At 53.8% G+C, this 17,057-nt stretch overlaps 1 protein-coding gene across 14 annotated transcripts; it reads right to left on the bottom strand.

The window, feature by feature from the left end:
• Positions 1-304: 304 nt before the first annotated feature.
• Positions 305-16,998, bottom strand: C1H19orf44 (chromosome 1 C19orf44 homolog). Of its 14 annotated transcripts, none has more exons than XR_003518531.2 (12): positions 16,857-16,983; positions 15,560-15,745; positions 12,507-13,272; positions 11,484-11,561; positions 10,118-10,433; positions 6,920-6,993; positions 5,792-6,194; positions 4,645-4,740; positions 3,050-3,216; positions 2,340-2,537; positions 1,574-1,655; positions 1,131-1,171 (listed from the first exon to the last, which is right to left on the bottom strand). XR_003518531.2 is itself a non-coding variant. In XM_027586764.2 (11 exons), the coding sequence occupies exons 3-10, from the start codon at positions 13,269-13,271 to the stop codon at positions 1,584-1,586; spliced, it is 1,971 nt and encodes a 656-aa protein (XP_027442565.1). In that variant the 5' UTR covers position 13,272; positions 15,560-15,745; positions 16,857-16,983; the 3' UTR covers positions 1,035-1,171; positions 1,574-1,583. The 14 variants fall into 14 exon arrangements, 7 of the variants coding, with proteins under 7 accessions (XP_027442568.1, XP_027442567.1, XP_027442565.1 ...); XR_003518532.2 differs by having other exon boundaries at positions 16,866-16,934; XM_027586764.2 differs by lacking the exon at positions 2,340-2,537 and having other exon boundaries at positions 1,035-1,171.
• Positions 16,999-17,057: the final 59 nt, after the last annotated feature.

Genomic DNA, 17,057 nt, shown 5'->3' with positions numbered 1-17,057 from the left:
CGTGGGAGGCCCCCCAGGCCCCGCCTGCAAACCAGCTCTCCCGTAGAAGCCAGAACCCGCCCGGAGATGCCCCGGCCGCCCGGCCACAAGCCGCCTTCCCTTGATGGAGCAGTGAGAAACCTGAGACCCTCCACCCCTGGATACGAATTCCCGACACCCGAAGGCACGGCTGTTTGCACCTCCCCGCAGTCCGCTCGGAGCTTCCGCTTAGGCCGGGAGGAGCGTGTGGAGGACGGGCCCCAGGCCAGGCGCCGGTTACAACCAGAAAATCAGACCCTTTCTGATTGGCAGAGTTACACAGGGCTTTCATTTTTTACTCCAGATGTTTAGTTTTAGAGAAGGGAATGTTGCTCTCAGAGGATCCCAGTGAGAATTTGAAACCGGATTCCTCTAAGACGTGCTCACAGCCCGTAGTTCAGTTACTTTAGTTGTTTGAGTTGAAATTTTTTCCCCAAACGTTAGCCACTCACGGTCCCTGCAGAAACAAAGGTTCTAAGGAAGCTGATCTGAGGCATCTTCAGGTCACGGAGTGACGCCCTCGAAGAGCCTGCACCCTTAAGCGTCTCTGCTTGTGTTTCTCACTTAGAGGAACCCAACACCAGCGCTCACGTGGACGGCCTGCTCCGCTCTGGGGTGTGGAGAGCGAGCCCCGCCACGCCTCCGGCCCGCCCCACCCCACCAGCGAGGGGGCCCCCCGGCCGGGCGGTGGGGGGGGAGGGGCAGACACCGCCCTGGGGTCGGCGCAGGGACGGCCACACCTGGCGTCTGTGGGCAGCTCGTGCGGTGCCGTCTCTTTGTACAGAAACATTTTTGAAAAATTCTTTTCAATAAGATGCAGAGTCCTCTCCAACTTTTCAACCTGATGTGATAAAATAATTTGATTTTGTTCTAGATTTCCTGTAGCTGTGAATTGTTCAAACGTGTCTGATTCAGGATAAAACGTAAACACATGCTGTTAACGATTTCTTGTGGATTTTACTGTTTTGCCTTCAAATAAAAACTTTTTTTAAAGACCTTTTTCTCTGTGTGTTCAAGTTAGAAGCGCACTCGGGCCGAGTCAGGAGGGGCCGTGCCCGGCGTGCGAGTCTGTCTTGAGTCGTGCAGTCCGGTCAGAAGCCGTGTCCTGGCATCTCCCGTCGGTGTCCCCGGCGTGGGCATCTGGTGCTGGCTCCTGTGGAGCACACGGGGCTTCTCAGCCCTTCCATCTAACCTCTGCTCATGAGGAAGGCAGCCCCTGGCCAGTCCGGCCGCCCCGCGGGGCTCCAGGCAGGCGGGCACCCTCCGTCCCGCTGGGAGCGGTGACCGAGCCGAGCCACCCGTGGGTCCGGCTCCCCCGGCCTGTGTCTCCTCTCGGGCCAGGTGCCGGGCAGCCCACGGGGCGGGGCACGGGGGGGCGGCGGGGGGGGGGGCTGGGAGCAGTCAGCCCCTCAGCTGGGAAAGGCTGGAGCCGGGACTCCACTCAGGTGAGTCCTGGGTGCCACCTCCCACCACCATCCCCTGGAAAACGTGTGAGCGTCACAGCCGGCGTGCTGGCCCGCCGTGTTACAGCTCGGGCCCACAGACCCCATCTCACCTCCTGGAACTCACAGCTCCTTCTTCACCTCCTCCAGGGCGTCCTCCATGGACAGCGGCGCGGGCCTGTGGTGCCTGATGTACTGTGGGGCAGAGGACAGAGATGTCACCACCGCTGCCTCAGTCCACCGAGGCTCCTGAGGCCTGGGGTGTTGGAGGCGGTGCCTGTCCCCAGTGGCTCCCGGACAGGCGGACGGAAAAAGAGGCGGGATGCCACGTGACAGTGCTGTGGAAACGAGAGATGAACCCAGAAGGCTCCCGGCAGAGCACCCTGCAAGGGGTGAGCCCTGACTGGGTCTGAAAGGGAAGCACGGCCGTGGCTGGGGATGGGGCCGGCGAGGGGCGCTGCCCGGGGGGCCCTCAGAGCACACGGGGCCCGGGCGCAGGCCTCAGGGAGGAGCCACGGTGGGCTGCAGGCAGGTGACGCGGGCAGACCGCTTCAGCTGCAGCCCATCAACCAACGTACAGGACCGAGCGAAGCGAAAGGACTCTGCGGGGGCGCAGTCAACGGTCCAGAATGGGGGCAACCGTCGAAGAAACAACCTGTTTCCTTGAACAAATAAACTACAAGGAGACATCAGAGAGATGGGGCAGTTGGGGCGGGGGGGGGGGCGGCGCAGGGGAAACCTGAGGAGCACGGTTCTCAAAGTGGGCACCCCTGTGGTATGTGCGAGAACCGCTGCTCTGACCAGGAGGCCAAAAAGACCCCGGACAGTCTTGATGTATGGACTTTGTCTGGGTTCTGATGAAAAAACAACAAAACGTACAACTTTCATGAGACGAGTGGAAATCTAACACTGGATATCCAACGATATTAGGAAAAGCTCGTTTGGCCTCGGGATTATCGTGGTATCGTGAGCATATTGTTCAAAAGTCCTCTGTTTTGAGAGCTGCGGACTGACGTATTTGTAGACGAAAGGACAGACATTCCCATGCAGAACAGCTCGTACGGTACAATGCCATTTCTATAAAGAAACACACACTGGACAGAATGTTATACCTCTCACATTGTAACACGTATCTGATGATACACAGTACCACAGTATTATACAGTCTATACATAATATAGTTCATGTTTCACACGGAAAATCCAAAGAACACTGAGTTGGTAATAATCATCTCTGAAGTTATGGAGGGCTTTAAAAACTACCTCTCTAACAAAAATTTTTATAAAATGAGCACACATTTTTTTTTTATAATCAGACAAAAATTAAATTTGGGGAGACAGAGAGGTGAGTGTGATATTCTCGGCACTTCAGCTCCCAGGACTAAGGAGAGAGGCCCTGCGGGGACAGAGCTTGGGAAGGGTCTGTGTGGAGGGACGGGAGCCCCTCTCCCCACTGCCTCCGCCCCGAGGTCAGAAGCAGGCTCCCCCTGCTGGGACCACAGCGTCCCCGCTGCCCGGCCTGAGTCCCGTCCCCCTCCACGAGCGAGGCCCCTGCCCTCTCTCCCGGGAGGGGCGGTGTGCTGCGGTCACCTGTTTGGTTTCCTCCAGGGTGTGGTAGTGGAACGAGTCTCGGTCCAGGGACTGCAGCAGGGACCCGTGCAGGTGCCGGCTGGCCTCCACGAACTGCTGCGTCAGGCTCAGCTGCTGCTTCAGCATGTCATTGAGCGCCAACACGGCCGGGCTGTAAGCTGTCAGGGCTGCACCGGCTCCGTGTCACTCGGCCGGCCCGCCCACCGGCCCGCCTCCCCACGGGTGCCCCCCCAGAGCAGGGGGAGAAGGTCCGCGGCTTGGGGCCCCTGTGCTCGGCAGCGCCCACGTGCAGCCACGTGGGGATGCTTTCTGGAAGGTCCTGCCCCCAGAAGTACCGAAGGCCCCACTGGTCCCTCCCGGCCGCCTCTACCCTGGAGTGAGCGAGCTGCTTTCTGAGGGCTGGTATGGGACTCTCGAGAGCCGCTCGTGCGGGATGCTCAGCGCCCAGGCAGAAACCTGAGTCTTAACGTCCGACCGCAGGATGAAGTCTAGTCAATCGGCATCCCCAGCGGTACACCTGCCCCACGGGAACCCTCTTCACGCCACTGAACTGGACACTAAGAAATAGCTAAGGGGGTAAATCCTATGGGGGTTTTTTTAAAAAGACTTTATTTATTTATCTGATAGAGACAGAGAAAGCATGAGCAGAGAGAAGGAGAAGCAGGCTCCCCGCTGAGCAGGGAGCCTGACACGGGACTCGACCCCAGGACCCTGGGATCATGACCTGAGCCGAAGGCAGACGCTCAGCCGCCTAAACCACCCAGGTGCCCCATGTTACGTGTTTTTAAACACAAAACTAAAATAATTAAAACTAAAACTAAAAATAAAAAAGTTTCCATTAAACTCAAAATACACTGAAGAATGGAAGTTGTGCAAGTGTTCGAAAGGATCATTGGAAGGCTGCGTAACAACAGAGAACAAGCTCGGGGGTGATAGCTGAACGGGAGAGTTTTTTGAAAGGATATAAACAATTCTGTGGTTACAACCAGTGTGTTTTAGTATCTTCATCTTTAAAAAAAATTGAAAAGGGCGAAAACATAAGAGGTACTAGATGGACCCCTGTTTGTGTCCCTCAAGTGGTCAGTGGCCCTGTGAGGACCTGACGGAGCCTGGGCCTCCCCCACCGCAGGCCGGGCCGGGCCGCCCGGGGCCCTGGCACTCCCCGGGCTCGGCAAGGCACCAAGGCCCGTGGCTACCGGGCTGGCTGCCTCTCAGCACCGGCTGAGTGTCTTTGGGGGGAAAAACTACTATGGATTCTGGACACACAGGCGTGGCGGGGGGGGGGAGGGGGAGGGGGAGGGGGGGAGGGGAGGGACACGCAGGAACGGCTTGGCTGGGGTGGAGGGCTCAGAGTTGTGTTACTCATAACTTCCCTGTTTTATCCGACACGGGTGTCCTTTGGCAAAACAGACCGAAGGTTCTCAGACACTCAGTCTGTCGTCCAGGATCCTAGGAACCGTGGCAGTTGCCTGTGGCTGCGACAGTCTCACCAACAGATCCCCCCCGCACCCGGCACTAATGCGGGGCACCGCCCCCCCCCGGGTGGCCGTGAATCTGCGCCTTCACCGCCAGGACCCACGGAGCGGGGCTGTTACCTTCTATCGAGTCCGCGCTGACGACGTGACTGGCAATGGGCACGGGGTCCACGTAGGCACCTCCCAGGGCAGGCCCAATGGCCGCAATGCCGGCCCCTGTCCCAGCGACAAAGGGGGAGGGGTGAGTGGGCAGGACGCCTTTCATCAGTGGATGGGACATGAAACAGGCTACACGAATCTCATCTTTTCTCTTCTGAAGGACAGCCACCCTTCTGGCTTTGTTCACCTCTTCTCCTTTTAAAATTTCCCCAAGCCTGCCTCCATCTTTCTGCTGGCTTCTCCTGGTACAGGTCAGCTGAGCTGGCCCAAGCGGTCACCGCGGTCACACCGGCTAGTCACGGCGGCATCGGACCCTCCCCACCTCGGCCTTCCATCTGCAGGCCACGAGCAGGCTTCGGGCTGTGCCCTGGACTCTAAGAAGCCGCTTTATTTAGGCTGTGTTTTCTTCTCCTTTCAGTGTCAGGCCTAGTCTAGGAAAACAGCATCGGCTATGTTTTACGAAAGCTCCCTTGAAATTTCAAAAAGGTACAGAAATGCACACATTTGTCCACGATGGACAACCGGCTACGTCGTCAGGCAGCACGAGGCTGTGGAGAGGAACGCAGAGGTTTCCGAGTCACAGAACCGGGCTCCCAGTGCCTCGAACGCCTTCTAGCAATCTGACTTGGCACATCTGCCTGACTTTCCTCCCCGAGAAGCAAGAGAATGGTCATGCCCCATCCCGGTGTGCAGCCCAGGCTGATTTACGGCTAAGCCCCCCCAAATCAAAATGCACACCGCAGGTGAGAGGTACGGCCCCTTGGGCAGCCCAGGAACAAGCTCTGGTGACACTGTGGGTGTCCACCTAGATGAGAAAAGAGAGCGGGGGAAGGTTTAAAAGAAAGGGGCCTTTCCGTTCAGATGGGCCAAGACCGAAGCGGGGGCCAAGGGAAACGTCTGGAAGGTCACACCGGGCGTGAAGAGAAATGTCGGCCTGGGGCTGCTGCCCCTCATCCTCGGAAGAGGAAACGTGCCCCGCGGCCCCCTGAGCTGCCTAACGATGATGACCCGAACCTCCAGACCCTGAAGCTCTCGGTCGTGCTTCCAAGGATGCCCGCAGCACGGACCGCGAGAGCCTGCGCCTCCCTCGTGGGGCCCACCCGCTTACCCTCTGCCCACTGGTAGGTGAAGGCGGGCTCGAGGGTCTGCACAGCCGTCTCCTTCATGAGGACTCTCGTAACGTCCCTGACCTGCTTCTTCCAAGGCTTGAGTGTTGGCAGGGGAAGGTCTGGCTGCAGGCTTGCAGAGAAGTCTGACAGAGTGTCTGGCGTCCTGTCGGGAGACTCCTCAGAATGGGCCCTTGACTCGGATGCTGTTTCAAAATCTTCCGAGTAAGCCGAGCTCACCGTGCTCGCCGTGGGCTCCTGAGACTTCGGCCTCGGGCTGGAAGCACCCTCAGGCCCAGCGGAGGAGACCGACGGCTCACTCAGGCACTCTGAGACCTCACTTCCAGTGGGGGGACCCCCGGCCCGGGGGCTTTGGCTGGATGCCTTTTCCCGCTGGCCTTCTTTCTAAAATGAAGAATGACAGGGGTAACTGGCAAGTGGTTTTGTCCGATCAGCATGCTCAAAATACCACTGCGTTGGAATGGGTCCCCGGGGGGCCCAGCAGGTTGGGGGTCCGCACTGGTCCTTCGGCGGCTTGGGGCGGGCCCCGGACTGTGAGCGGAACTCGTGAGACGCTTCAGCCTCACGGGACTGCCCCATTTGAACACCGAAGGCGTGAGCCTGTGTCGGTGGCACGTGGATGAACTCTGCTTAAGTGTCATCATTCTGTATTATGACAACGTGCTTTCGGGAGCGAGGAGGTTACTAATGTGGTGAGAATCACAACGGGACACTGGGCTGAGCACAGGTCGGCGCGGTGTTGTTACGGGGCGGTTTAAAGTGGGACCTGCCTCAATTCTCTGCTACATTAAGTAGCTTTCTCCTGTTATCACCCAAATCAGGATCTCTCACCCAGGGCACTCTTGACATTTGAAACTCAAACAGTCTTCGCAGTGGGGCCATCCTATGCTGTGTGGGACCCTGAGCCGCGTCCCTGGCCGCCACCGCAGCCCCCCCCCGGCCCCACCGCCCAATGCCAGCAGCGCCCTCCAACCCCAGTCATGACCAAAAATGTCTCCAGACATGCCAAGTGGCCCCTGGGGGTGAAGGACTACGGGCCTCAGTGAAGCACCACCATGGCAAGCCTCTCCACATGACTGGCAATGAAAACTGAAGTTGGCTATACTTACTTTCTGTTCCAAGTCTGAGTTCTCGCTGACAGCTGGAGCCAGATCATCAAGGGATAAAAGATTGATTCGAAAATCTGTAATCAAAAATGCAACATGGCAACATTGACTCATTTATTTCCTCCACAGCGTTTACCAGAAACGTGCAGTCTCTGTCCTTAATAAGCCAGCACAAGGACTGACACACTTTTTCTCTAAGTAGTAAATATTTTCCACTTTGTATCCTAGCCTGTATCACAATTACTCAGCTTTGTCCTTACGGTGCAAAGAGCCGCCACAAACCATGTGTAAAACAAGTGGAGGCGGCTTATATGCTTATATACTTTATAAACTATAAAGTTTATAAACTTTATTTATAAAAACAGACACTAGGCCAGATGAGTCGTTGGCGGCAACGCAGTGAAGGAGGCGTGGTATCAAGTGTGCTCAAGGTATGGGGGGTGGGGATGGGGGACAACTCAGGCAGACACAAGACTAGACCCGAAGTGTCCTAAGTTCCCATTTAAAACAAGTTAAGGGCACAGGAGCCTAAAGTGAACGAGCACTGGGCATGCCAAAGGGCCCGTCGCCAGTGCCTGCACACGCGGGTGCTGGAGACTTGGGAGTACAGAGTCCTCGGCGGAGTGCTGGTATTCCAGACAGATTTCTCTGGACCCGACAAACGAGCCCGCGCCTCCAGGCGGACGGGCAGTGAACATCAGCCAACGTTGACAGGAACTCTATTATGTGGTTCAGGTCAGGCCCTGAAGCACGGGAGCGGGGCGGGGTGTGGTGAGAGAGAGAGAGAGAGAGAGAGAGAGAGAGAGAGAGGGAGAGAGAGAGGGAGAGAGGGAGAGAGGGAGAGAGGGAGAGTGTGCCCGGCAGCGGGCACAGGAGGGAGCGGGGCCCTCTGGGCAGCAGGGACAGAGCTGGAGGCGAGAGGGGTCTGCCCCCCAACACCTGATGGTCCTAAGCCCCAGAGTGATTCCCCCTCATCACTACAGTCCTGGGGGCTCAGCCCTCCTCCGAGCTCTCTTACTCTGACGGTCACCACAGTTCACATGGCGGGGAGGTCCAAAGACACAACCCTGGAAAAGCCTCTGAACTAAAAGGCATCCCAGCCGGCCCAGAGCAAAGGCACTGGGGTGATTCTGGACTTGAGCACTTTGAACAGCGCTGGCACTGGCTGAGGAAAAATGTCACTGTCACGTCGGCCAACCTTCCCGCGGAGGACCAGCCGAGGCGCTTCACAGGCACGATCTCACCAGCATGGCCCTGCCCCCACTTCGCAGATGAGGAAACTGAGGCACAGAGAGCCCGAGACCGCACAGCCAGTAAGAGGTGAGGCCAGGACGTCCACCCCAGCTACGTCAGACCCTAAACTCAGAACGTATTCACCACTCCCAGCTTGCCTCCCTCTCGGAGGCTACATCTGGACAGAGGAGGGCAGGGGCTGGCCACCAGGCGAGGGCCCTCCGGGCCGGCAGTGAGGACAGACGGCAGAAGGGCAGGGACCTGGGTCTGTCGCTGCCCTGCCAGCCTACGCCCACCTTCCCATCCACATGAGGGAGGTGACACGGGGCCAGGGGGGCAAGGACACCCACTTACCAGCCCCTCGGGCCCAAGGATCAGAACCACGATTAGCGAGGTGCCACATGGCATCCAGCAGATGGCAGCCACCGAGGGGGCCCAAAGGGGCTTCTCACACCGGCAGCCTAAGGCCGGGCCCCCTGCATTCTCCGGCCCTAACGAGGGCACCTTTGTTGGCAACACTCCCCGCTGCCTCGGCAGATCTGCTGCTGCCCCTACTGGGGCGTTCACACCCAGGTTAGTCTGTGATGGGGTTCGGAACACACCGCCCCGACACTTGGCACCTTGGCATACTGAGTATTTCAGGCTGAAGGAACCTGAGCAAGGGCAGGTGCTGTGAGAGGTAGCCGCCCTTCTCCCCGGAAGCAGCTCACAAGACCCTCGAGTGAGAAGTGCCCTCCCTCTACCCGCAGGAAAGGAGCCTCCTCTTTCCAAGATGGAGGGACTCCAAGAGGAATCCCAGCAGGCCTCACTGAGTGTGCCCCTTTACTACCCTTAGCTCACTGCCTTTTGTCCAATCACGTTTTTCCGCGACTTTCCACTCCTCATCAAGCCTAACATAAAAATGCTCACACACAATGCTTCTTCGGGTCTTCATTTCTTTTATGAAGGCTCCGGTGTCACATAAAACTAATATTGGATATTTATTTAACATTTATTTAACATGCTTTTCTTCTGTGAATCTGTCTTTGGATGCAGGGCCCCAGCCGGGACCACAGAAAAGCGGTTTTTCCTCCCCTACTGCTGAGTCACGAGTTCCAGGTCCCCCAGCACGCAGGGGCCAGGGCGCTTGTGGGCCTGTGTGCCATCACCCTCCTGCCAACACCACAGCTGGCGCCTCCCGGTGCCCAGGGGGCCTTCGGGACACAGTTCTACTTTGGGTCTCACGATGAAGTGCCCCAGACAGAAGACGTAAGTGTTGGCTGCACATCTTTTTCCTTTCTTTTTTAAATACATGTAATACTAAGATAACGATAATGTTGGCGCGCCTGGGTGGCGCAGGCGGTTAAGCGTCCAACTCTTCGTTTCAGCTCAGATCATGACCCCAGGGTTGTGGGATGGAGCCCCGTGTCGGGCTCGGTGCTCAGCGGGGAGTTGGCTTGGGATTCTCTCTCTCTCCCTCTGACCCACCCCCTGCTCATGCTCTCTCTCTCTCTCTCTCCTTCTCTCTCTCAAATAAATAAATAAATAAAATCTTTTTTAAAAAAGACAAAAACAATGTCGAATAATGTTGAAATCATAGAAACGTCTAATCGTGACTGCTTAGAGATTTACTTCCTTTTCCGAATTTAAAAAAGAAAGGAGGCAAATTTCTCTTTCACCAAAAGGAACACTGAATCGCCCCTCTGCCGTACGTGGCTCTTCCAGGATTTTGTTTTTGGGCTATTGCTCTGTCACTGGTCAGGTGAAGACAGATGAAGACATTAGAGATAGAACAAAAATCTGACTTGGCCCCTCCACCAAGAAAGAAGGTCAGGAAGCAGAGGGTGTAGCGTGAGCCACGCACTTCCCATGGCAATACCCAGTGGCCGTCCGTGGCCGTTCCCCCCCCCCCCCCACCGGCCAGGGACCCTCCAGGTGGTCTCGCCCTTCCTGCCCAGGGTGACAGCTGGGCGTAGGGCCATGGGTTACCGTTCAGGCTGTCATCAGCAGCTTCTGAGAGGGACTCATCACAAGGCCCCGCCTCACTCCTTCCAGGGGAGGAGGACTTGTCATGCCGCACCATCGAGGCTGACTCTGGAGAGGTGCCAGTGATGGGAAGCGGTGCCGTGGGGGCGGCTGTGTCCCCTGAAGTGTGAGTCTGTGAGGAGTGAGCTCTTGAGCGCACGCTGCGAAGGGTCCCGTCTGCGGACTGTGAGGCTGGCAGAGGTGATGTCCGAAATGACTTTGGGCTGGAAAGTTCCTCACTGGGTAGCGAAAGGATTCTTGGCCGAGTTGGGATCTGATCCTACTTTGGCGGAAATAAATGAAACTAATTACCGAACCGGTGACAACGAAGTCCTTACCCCTGAACAGTGTGGCCAGAGTGGGGCATGGGGCCAAGGGTCAGTGATCAAATTGTCTTTCTCTCCCTCTCCCCTCATTTCTAGGAGTCAAGCTACAACATTTAAACAAGATAATACTGGGACCAGAAATATTCCACAAATAATCAGAAATATCACTTGGCTTTCAAATGAATTTTGTTAATTACACCTTCTCTAAATTAAGGCCCCTGAAGGGCACCTGGATGGCTCAGTCGGTTAAGCATCTGCCTTGGGATCAGGTCATGGTCCCAGGGTCATGGGATCAAGTCCCACATCGGGCTCTGTGCGCAGCTCAGAGTCTGCTTAAGGATTCTCTCCCTTGCCCTCTGCCCCTCCCCCAACTCATGCTCTGTTTCTTACTCTCTCTCAAATAAATAAATAAAATCTTCTAAAAAATAAATAAAATTCATTAAGTAAGTCCCGAGTACATGGTCTATGATAGCCTGGACCTTCAACAGAATCAAAATGTATATACAGATATTTTTTCCCCTTAAAATGCAGCCTTCCCACCACTTTACACCCATGAAGATGGCTCTAGTCACCAGTGTTAGCTCTGATCACAAGTGCTGGTGACGATGTGGAGAAACTGGAACCCTCATGCACTGCTGCAGGGATGCAAATGGCCCAGCTGCTGTGGAACATAGCTTGGCATTGCTTCAGTACGTTACACGTGGAATTACTAGAGGGCCCAGTCATTCCGCTCCTAGGGACAGACCCCAAAGAACTGAAAACAGGGACTCAAACAGATAATGTGTACACAAATGTTCCTAATAGCACTATTCACAGATAGCCAAAAGGTGGAAAAGACCCAAATGCCCAACAATGGATGGTGGATAGATAAGACGTAGTACATTCACACAATGGAGTCTCACTCAGCCATAAAAAGGAATTACGCTCTGACACATGCTACAATGTGGATGACCCTCGAAAACTTTACACTGAGTAAAAGCAGCCAGTCACGGAAGGTCACATACTGGATGATTCCATGTGTATGAAACGTCCCCGCCAGTCAGATCCACAGAGACAGAAAGCCGATTACAAGTTGCCAGGGGCTGGGGGAGGGGAAAATGAGGAGTGATTATTTAACGGGTACAGGGTCACCTTTGGGGCTGACGAAAACGTTCTGGAACCAGACAGAGGTGTGGTGGTTGCACATCACAAATGGACTAAATGGTGCTGAATTGTTCTTCTTACAAATCTTACTTTTTGGTTATGTGAATTTCATCTCAACTGAAAAAAAATGCAAGTGCAGCTACGCCACGTTTCCCGTGCGGGGCCACTGACAAGCAGGTGTGGATCGCCACTGGCGAGCGGTCACACAAAGTGCTGACCCGAGGTGCATACACTTCCTCCAGACGTTATAAACTGCCTAATATGTCCCAAATCCTGTCACCCACAGAGCAGGCCCCAAAACAGGGAGCCGTGACTGGCTGGAGCCCAACCGTTCCTTGTCAAACCCCTTCCTTAGCCCACGGGAGACGGCGGCTGTCGAGTCTCTAGCCCCGTGACATAAAGAGCAGACGCGAGGCTTCGTTAAGGATGAGTATATGTGGGGCACCTGGGTGGCTCAGTCATTAAGTGTCCAACTCTTGATTTCGGCTCAGGTCATGATCTCAGCTTCCTGAGACTGAGCCCCATATCGGGCTCCACGCTGGGCACGGAGCCTGCTTAAGATTCTCTCTCTCTCCCTCTCCCTTTGCCCCTCCACCTGCTTGTGCTCTCTCTCTCTCTCTCTCTCTAAAATAAATAAAATCTTAAAAAAAAAAAAAAGAATAAGTACACACAGGGGCGCCTGGGTGGCTCAGTCGGTTGAGCATCCGACTCTTGATTTCGGCTCAGGTCATGATCTCAGGGTTGTGGGATCCAGCCCTACGTCGGGCTCCACCCTCAGAAGGGAGTCCGCTTGACGATTTTCCCTCCCTCTCCCTCTGCCCCTCCCCTTCTCAAATCAATCAATCCATCAAAAAAAAAAAAAAAAAAGTAGATGCAAACCTTACCGAGGACAGTTTTGTCTGTTCTTTCTCACTGACTTTGGGGCTGCCGAAACACCGATTCGTGTATGTTTCTTTTTCTCTAGGAGATTCTAGCAAGCTTCCCAGCAACTCTTTCATTTCCTCCTCATCGCTGTCTGGAGAATCTAGTTTTCTAGTAGGTTTTTTCTCTTTGGGTGTTTGAAAATTCCTCTCTTTTCCAAAATGTGCTTTAGGGAAGGTATTTTCAACCCGTGGTTCCCTCCTCTTTAGAAACCTACTGACCCTCCCATTCCGCGCATTGCTCTCGGCCATGGAAACTTCCCAGGCTTGTTTCTGGGAGGTTTCATCCAGGCTGTGTGGAGAAAGTTTGACTGTACTCCTGGGGAGGACTGTGTCTGTGCGCTCTGGAAGACTGTCCTCAGAGGTCTTCAGGTCGGATTCCACGTCAGACAAATCCATCTTCGCCTTCCGATTCATGATCTTGGTTTCTATCTGAGCCAGCTTTGTGAGTGCGGCGCTGGCCCTGAGCTTCGAGGCAGTGGTCGGGGGTCTCCCTGAGGAGAGCTTGTGCCCACCCTCCACAACAGCCTTCTCTCTCAGAAGTGAGTGTTCTACACCCACGGTTTGGTTTCCTTTTAGAAATCTGCTATGAGCGGGTGCTATTTTGGTAAGACTTCTACTGATTTTCAAGGTTCTGATTTCTTCCATTTTTGAATCTTCTAAGGAAATATCACTAAAATCACCAAAAACATTGCGCGCGGGATGGCCGGTTCTTCTTATGGAAGCCATTCTAGGGAGTAAAGAAAGGAAAACGTAGAGTAAGAATACCTGACGTTAAGGGCGCCTAGGTGGCTCAGTCGTTAAGCAGCTGCCTTCAGCTCAGGTCATGATCCCAGGGTCCCGGGATCGAGCCCCGCATCGGGCTCCCTGCTTGGTGAGCCTGCTTCTCCCTCTCCCTCTGCCTGCCGCTCTCCCTCTGCTTTTCTCTCTGTCAAATAAATAAATAAAATTCTTAAAAAAAAAAAAATCTGACGTTCATATTGGGCCTTCAAATCCCTCAACGCCTCCCGTTTGAGAGCTCAGATCCTTCCTTGCAGTCTGGCTAGAGCCTTCCCTTCAAGCCCCACAGTGACAATGAAAACGTCAACACCCAGTAGCACCGACTGAATTACCGTTCTATGCCAGGTCTTCAATGAGACGTGTTGAACGTTAAACAGAAGAGCCAGTGCTTCTCAGGCTCCAGTGGTGTGCCTGGCACTCTGCTCGGAGCTGTGTTATCTCATTTAATCCTCATGCAACCCTGATCCCCCTTTTAGAGGAGGCCAAGAAAAATAAAAGCCCCCGAAGGTTAGGTCACCGGTCAAGGTCGCCAGTCAAGGTCACCTGGCTGGTGAGCAGCAGAGCCAGATTCAAAGCTCAGGTCTGATTCCAAAGTTCCCCTTCCTCCCCACCGTGCTTCGCTGCCTGGCCAGTTACACCACCTCTCGCCCCCCAAATCAGGGCTCCTCCTTTACCCAAGTGTCCCCAGCTCTCTCACAAAGGACTGCCCGAACACAGCCTGTATATGTAAGGAGCGCCCCCAGAATACCGTACTTTCAGTGTGAAAACCACTGCCCTGGAAAGACAGAGGGGCTACGGACACAGCACCCCCCACCAATGTCAGCTGCATGGTGCGGGCACATGCTGGTGTACATTCCTTGGGGGAGAGAGGTCAGTGCTTTCATCATATTCTCAGAGTTCCCACGTGTCCCTAAAAGAATAAAAACGACCCACTACCAGATTTCCAAAGGTTTCCAAAAAGTTTAAAATCTTAAAAAGATGGAAAAAGATCGTCTGAGTGGGTGTGTGTTTGCTGCGGCCCCTTGAGTAAGGAACACGCCAACGGCAATGCAAGTGGGAGATGCAGAGACCCCGTGACCTGGCGATTCCACGTCTGGGAATTTACCTACAGTTACACCCAGAAATGCACACAGAGATGCGTGTTCAAGGAATGTCACAGCAGTATTGTTTGTACTCATCAAAAACCTGAACCCATCCATAGAGACCTGGTGCGATCCAGAAGAGCGCATGCAGATGAGGGAATACGATGCAGCCGTTAAAAGGAACGGGGGAGATCTGTGCATAACGTGGCCAGCATAATACTATGTGAGGCAGAAAAGACAAGATGCTCAACCACTGCTTGTTCCCATATTGTTTGAATGTTTTAGCAAGGCCATGCGTTATTATTATTTTTTTTTTAATTCACCGTGAGACCTAAAAAAGCCTCTTTTCCCCACCCCTGTCCACTTGGAAAACGAGCTCACTGGGATTGCCAGATTAAAAACAGGACACCCAGTGATTTGAATTTACGATAAATAGTAAATAATTTTTAAAATATAAGTATAACCCTAATTTTTTTTTTTTTTTAAGTAGGCTCCACACCCGGCGCGGAGCCCAACACAGGCCTGCACTCACAACTCTGAGACCAAGACCCGAGCCAAGATCAAGAGTCAGATGCTTAACTGACCGAGCCACCCAGGCGCCCCGACCCAGATTATTTTTATACTAAAAAGTAGTATGTTCCAAACACTTTCAGACGAAAAATTTATTTATTGGTTATCCGGAATTCAAATTCAACTGGGTGTCACGTATTTTTATTTGTTAAATCTGGCAAGCCTATGTCTTCTGTGCCTTCCAAACCTGAACTCAAATGTTTCGTGCAAGGAAAAGTATTTAACCCAGCCCTAAGATTCTGTATAAGAGTGAATTATTTTTCTTTTTCTCTCTGTTTCTCTGCCTGGTGAGCTGGCCTGCTTGTCCCCATCCTAACTAACCACCAGGGCACTAAGGCCTGAGCTGGGTACTAACAGCACTAACTAACCTAGCACAGGCCTGACCACGGGGGTCAGTGAATACAAAACCACCCCCAACAGAAACAGTGCAGAATCCCTAGCCTGGGCAAGTTGCTTAACCACTCTGTGCTTCAGCTTGCTCATCCTAAAAAGGTGGTAATAACTATGACCCTCATAGGATTCCTATGTTCATTGTAGGGCAGGAGTAAATAGTAAAATTTAGAGAGTAATGTTTGGAATACCTACTTTTAACTGGCTTTTAGCTGGAAGGACGTGGTAAAGAGGAAGCGGAGGACACTGGCACATTGACAGCTACCTTTATTTTGTAACTGAAGCTCAGGAGAGGACTCGGCCCCGGCCATTCTGTGGGTCCGAGGGAAAGCCCGACCACCAGGCCAGGTTTTCCAGCATCTAGTTCTTCTGAAAGTTTCCCTAGGTTTAAAAATAAATCAATAACGGTTAAAGAGGCAAATTCTGTGTCAAGTCCATTTTACCACAAGCTGATATATTTTTAAAACACACAATTAAAAATAAACCAATGGACAAAAGATGTGAACAGACATTGCACTGAAGGACAAAAAAAAAAAAAAGATATGAATGGCCAGCAAACACATGAAAAGACGTTCAATGTCACTAGCCACTAGGCAAACGCAAATCAAAACCACCAGATCCCACTTCACAGCACCAGAATGCCTACAATCAAAACTACAGATAACTAGTGTGGGTGAGGACGTGAAAAAACTGGAACCCTCATACACTGTCATGGGGGATTGTGAAATGGTACAGGGGCCAATTTGGAAAACAGTCTGGCGGTTCCCACGTAGCCCAAGAAGACCGAAATGTATGCATAATAGTATTCGTAATAGACAAGAAGTGGAAACAACCCAAAAGTCCATTAACTAGTGAATGGATGAGAACTGAGGTCCATCCATAACGAAATACTATCCGGCAATAAGAAAAGAACAAATACAGATACACACAACACGCATGCATCTCGGACACATCATGCAAAGGGAAAGTAATGAGATGCAAACCGCCCCCCCCCCCCTCAGTGTATGATCCCATTCATAAGGATCATCCAGAAAAGGCAAATCTGCACAGTCGCTAAGCACCTCAGTGGTTGCCTGGGGCTGGGAGTGGAAGCGAGGAGGGACTGCAAAGGGCCAGGAGGGATATCCGCGGGGCGACGGAGAAGTCCTAAAGCTGGATCGTGGTGACTGCCGCACCACTTGGTAAACTTATAAATAAAAGTAACTGAATTGTACACTTAACAGGGGTGAATTGTATGATAACGTAAACGAATCTTCAATCCAGTTGTTAAAAATAAGTAAAGCTAACTTTGAAACACTGGCTCCCTTCAGACCATCGGGCTCTTCCCCACCTCCGGGAGCGACCCACTCCCGACCACGCTCCCAGGTGGGCCCCGACGGGGAAACAGGCGTGAGGCGCCGGGCCGCCCTCCCAGCCCAGCTTCAGAACGCTCCCCTTTCCCCGCAACTCCTCTCCCGAGTCCGGACGCCAAGCCCTCGGCAGCCCAGCCAACCTTGCCAACCTCCTCCCACGATGTCCATCCGCAGAGGCCGCCACCGCGCTACCGCCAGCCACTCCGGCCAGATGGGACCGTTGCCCCCGGCAACGGCGCTAGGGCGGAGGAGACTACATACCCCGGCGCGCGCCGCGCTCAGGGGACCAATGGGGCACCAGGTCACTATCGCGGTGCGTCATGGGAGTGGTAGTGCCGGGA

This window comes from Zalophus californianus, chromosome 1 (genome assembly GCF_009762305.2).
Source record: "Zalophus californianus isolate mZalCal1 chromosome 1, mZalCal1.pri.v2, whole genome shotgun sequence".
Classification (NCBI taxonomy): Eukaryota; Metazoa; Chordata; class Mammalia; order Carnivora; family Otariidae; genus Zalophus; species Zalophus californianus.
Note: the sequence above shows the minus strand (reverse complement) of the source record. Positions and strands in the feature narration are given on the sequence as shown.

Excerpts from the sequence above, each read along its gene's own strand:
- C1H19orf44 (XM_027586764.2), bottom strand. The coding sequence starts at position 13,271 with ATGGCTTCCATAAGAAGAACCGGCCATCCCGCGCGCAATGTTTTTGGT. Across the intron at positions 3,217-4,644 it reads CAGCGCGGACTCGATAGAAG|CCCTGACAGCTTACAGCCCG; the intron begins GTAACAGCCCCG and ends GAGCCGGTGCAG. Across the intron at positions 1,656-3,049 it reads CCCTGGAGGAAACCAAACAG|TACATCAGGCACCACAGGCC; the intron begins GTGACCGCAGCA and ends TCTGCCCCACAG.